Below are 4,788 nucleotides of genomic sequence, written 5' to 3'. Positions count from 1 at the left end.
TTTACACATGTCCCGAGTAAGCTGGAGGTCGTATCACGCCCTGTTTAATTTGTAACCTCGAATGCAAATTTGTGAATGTAGGAATTCATCAACGCTTATTTTCCCATATCCACCGATTCTTCATGGTACCTATACAACCATCTACTGGAATTCTTTACCCATTTGTAAATATTTTTTCGATAACAATCAACTCTGCCACGTTCATACCTAAAACGTGGATGAAACCCCGTCAGGATAACTTACATAGCATTAGCTGCTTCGTACGCCTACATGGAAGCTCATCAGCAGCATGTAATGGAATATAGAGTTTAGGCCAAAGAACAAGCACTGGGACCTATGAGGTCATTCAGTTTAGGCGCATTACACGGAGGCTTAGGTAAAAATTAATGAGAGAGAGAGAGAGCTTCTAGTAGGATAATAGATAAGATAGGGCAAGAAAACAAGGCGTTTGATTCACATTCTGGTATAGCCAACATATGGCCGAACGGTGTAGAAGCAGGTAATATAATAATATAAGAGAAATACATGATAACTCGCAAGCAGTGTAAGAAAATGGAAACAACAAAAGAATAGACTGACTGACTGATAGATTATCTGGTGTCACAGAATATATTTTGGTAACAAGCTTTATTTCTTTACCTACGGCTATATTGAGGAACCCAGCAACTTATGTAGTACAGAAAAATACCAATAAACTTAAACTTGACTCCCTCTCCGAGTACAGCCGCTTCAAAGGTAAATCCTGTCTACTACTACTACTACTTCTATTACCGCTTAACCATAAAAAATCCATGGGTTAAACCCATGGTCCAATCCTCATACGTCATATGGCAATTTCCTACCTTCTTAGCACGTTACAATAAAACGAACAGGAAACCAAGAGAATACTACAATCGAATACATGAGTCACGAGCTATCTCAAGAGATTAACGCCTTTATCTATCTATTAGTGATAATAAATGCAAGAAGCATGTCCTTCTGATAACGCTTATTAATAACACAAAGAATGACTTCACTTTCTTACAGGTTTGCTGGAGGATGTTTCCGCTCCCTCTTCTCCTTCGAATCTACTGAACAGGATTTCTGGTCTCCAACGTCCTCTTGGCGGAATTTCGTTTGGCGGAAAAGCAAGAAACAAATAGTTCGATTTTGTTCAACGGTATCAGACGATTTCTTGTCTTACGTTCTGTGACGAAAAGGTGTTTGGAATTTTGTAAGAGTGTCTACTGTTAACTATTTGGTGTTCGAGTGAAACATTTAGTGAGTGTTAGTACTGGAAAACAAGATACTACTGGAAAAATTTGGAAGCAAAAGACTGTTGAATAAGTAAAAAATGAAGTAAGACCAGTTTTTCTATATAAACAAAAAACGTCTACATAAAAAACAGCCGGACATTTGGAGACCCTTTTTCGGCATTGATTTCTCCTCCTAGCACAAAATCAAATCAACGATGTTGACCGAAACAGTGAAATGGCGGTGGTCGAAATGGGTGCTTCTATGGATGACTTTCCAGTACCTGTCATTTGCTCAAGGTAAGGCTTCCTTCTGGTATTTTTTTTTTTTTTTTTTTTTTTTTTTTTTATAGTTCAAATGTGTCATACTAGTCCTTTTTAGTTATTGTCTGGTTTCATTCATCACCTTACATAGCCCAGAAATAACGTACATTTCAAGGGCAACGGATAAACATGAAAATAGTAATACACTTTAATCTCTCAAATTCTACTGTGCAAAAGAATTTCAAGTAAGAGTGCGGCTAGCAAGGGAAATGGATTAACAACAGAAATAACTAAAGGCCAAGCAACTCAAAGTTATCCTTTGAATGCCTGGCTCATATCAAAATGCTGCCTTGGTCTATGTGTGCTAGGCTGAATGTCCTCCGCGTGCACTACTCGTGGTCTCACACTGGTAACGAAACGAGTGTGACTATGAGGGCCCATACCAGTGGTTCTTAACCTCGGGGCAATTTCCAGGGGAGGCACGAGCTCTAAGAGAAAATTAAAATTCCCTTCAATATTCGTCATTTTTTAAACAAGGGTGAGAAAATAATAACCAGATCATGAAAAAATGCAAACGTATCGCCTTGTAACGTTAGTTGCCTATAGTCTACTACTCTAGCTAGACTCATTGGGCTTATCATGTTTTGTGATTATTTACCTTCCTCCCTATCCCTCGAAACCCGTTCTCTTTCTCATTTTTTAAAATTTCCCTCTAAATCTGGTAGGGAATTTTACTCACAGATGCAATGGGGGCGTGGAGGGAAGGACCAACTCGTAGAGGAGGCGTGTTAATAAAAAGGTTAAGAACCACTGGTCTAGACCATCAATCATTTGAGGTGATGAAAGGAAGGAAGGAAGGCGGGTGTTCAAACCAAATTCGTGTCAGACATCTTAGAAAAGCACATCGCAGCTCCAAAGGGAAAGGAAAATCACCTTTAATAAGAAGCCTCTTGCATCTCTAAGGAGTGGCTGACATCATCTGTCCACCTCTCAGCTGTTGCAACTTCACGCTCTCCTTTCACAGCACTGGAAGTTGCATTTCAAATGACTCTCAGCACTGGAAGTGACATTTAGGACTGACATTTCATTATCTAGTTTCATCGAAGATTAAGAAATGTAAGGCTAATGATTTATGATGAAAATGCTACTCCATAACAGCTGTTTCTCAAACAAAGGGGTGTTTCACGGTATTAAGTGATGTTGAAAGCATAAAATTAATATATATGTTCCAATAATATAAAAATGAACAATACTGAGAAAGAACAAAATTTAAGTTTACATTACGCAGTACTAAAACCTTGACACCCTTAAAGTTACGCAGTATTAAAATCTTGACACCCTTAAATATATTACTGACAGAAGTCACGAATTATTTATGAAATATATCGTAGCTTCTTTAAGGGTTTCAAGATTTCGATATTGCGTAATGAAGACTTAAATTCTGCTCTTTCTCAGTATTGTTAATCTTCATATTATTAAAAGTATCAAACATCACACACACACCCATATATATATATATATATATATATATATATATATATATATATATATATATATATATATATATATATATACTTATTTATCACATCACAGTGATTCATATACATGCACTAAGCTACAAATGTCCTTTAATATCTAATTCGCTCTACCTCGGAAATAATATATCTTCATACATGTTAGCCGAAGGGGAATTTTTTAGATGGCCGAATCGGTAACATTACTGAAGTCCTGATTTCTCCTCTGTCCGCTAGTTCGAATCCACGAGAGGACGAAATCATTATCAACTAAGAAAATTTCCCCTTTGCATAACATATATGGTAATATATTATGCGAGGTAGATCGAATTGGATATTAAAGAATAATAATTGTGGCTTAATGCATATATATATATATATATATATATATATATATATATATATATATATATATATATATATATATATATATATATATATATATATATATATAATATATGTGTGTGTTGCCCTGTTTCAGGAGAGATCTACAACAATAAGCGAATGACGGTGGTGACGACATTCCCCTCGTCGCTCAACACAGTAGGCGTGGTGGCACTGTCCGAGAGACCGAAGGTGGCGCTGAGGGTGGACCTGATGGTCATCTCCGAGTCGACGTACGACATCGGGGTCCAAGGCTGGATACGTCAACGTCAGGAACAAGTCTGCTCTCGCCCATCCACTCCCAGCACAAGCTCACCGTTCAGCATATTGTGGATGACGCTACGGTGGTAATATTCTCGATTTTCTTGCTTTTTTTTTTTTTTTTTTTTTAATTCGCCCTAAAAATGGTTTTGTAAACTGCAACAATTTATTTTCATTTGTTTTTGCTTCTTTGAAATACATTGTAGAAAATTATATATATATATATATATATATATATATTATATATATATATATATATATATGTATGTATATGTATAAATATACATGTAAATATGCATACACATACACAAGGTGCATATATTCAATGCATATGTGCGCGATTACATTATATATATATATATATATATATATATATATATATATATATATATTATATATATATATACTATATATCATATACGTATATATATGTATATATAGACCTATTTACACAATGTCAGTATAACCAAGAGAATGAAATGTTTTCACATATATCCCCTAGGCAACCCCTCTAGTAGACCAAAATGCCACGTAAACAACTATTAAGCAGAATTCAAAGACAAAATCTTAGCAATGTAAATGAAAAACAACGAAAAAAGGGGAGTCAAGGACAAGGAACTGATAACCTGAATCAACACGAGCGCAACAGTTTTCTGTTTCGCCTTCATTTTTTCCAAGAGCCGGTTTCCATGCTTCTTTTTTTTTTATTATTCTTTTATACTCCTACGAAAAGAAGGGCGAGGAATCGAATAACAAAAAGAGGACCCCGCTTAAAAATCCTGTATTATGTTCCCATAAGAGAAAAAGAGAGAGAGAGAGAGAGAGAGAGAGAGTTAACGATTTCCTTTGTTGTTAAGCAAATAATGAGGTCTGCAATTGTTCGCTATCGCTTGACAGTGAGACATAACGAACTCAATGACATTATCCTCCCTGACAGATTTCAGTTATTTTAATATTTTTTTACACACACACACACACACACACACACATATATATATGTATATATATATATATGTATATATATATATATATATATATATAATACAATGTACCATTCTCTCTCTCTCTCTCTCGCTCTGTTAAATTTTTCTATTATGTATAAATTACTTGAAATTTATTTTTGTGCACCTCAG

The 4,788-nt window shown here is 35.3% G+C and overlaps 1 protein-coding gene across 1 annotated transcript in view; it reads left to right on the top strand.

The window, feature by feature from the left end:
- The first annotated feature begins 1,450 nt into the window (after positions 1–1,450).
- LOC135197438 (uncharacterized) overlaps positions 1,451–4,788 on the top strand; it is an 11,717-nt gene continuing 8,379 nt past the window's right edge. The window contains exons 1-2 of the mRNA XM_064224508.1: positions 1,451–1,532; positions 3,512–3,741. Of these exons, the coding sequence (XP_064080578.1) occupies positions 1,451–1,532; positions 3,512–3,741 (312 nt within the window). The remainder of the gene's footprint in view (positions 1,533–3,511; positions 3,742–4,788) is intronic.

This window comes from Macrobrachium nipponense, chromosome 21 (assembly GCF_015104395.2).
Source record: "Macrobrachium nipponense isolate FS-2020 chromosome 21, ASM1510439v2, whole genome shotgun sequence".
NCBI lineage: Eukaryota > Metazoa > Arthropoda > Malacostraca > Decapoda > Palaemonidae > Macrobrachium > Macrobrachium nipponense.
This window is presented reverse-complemented; position numbering and strand designations above follow the sequence as displayed.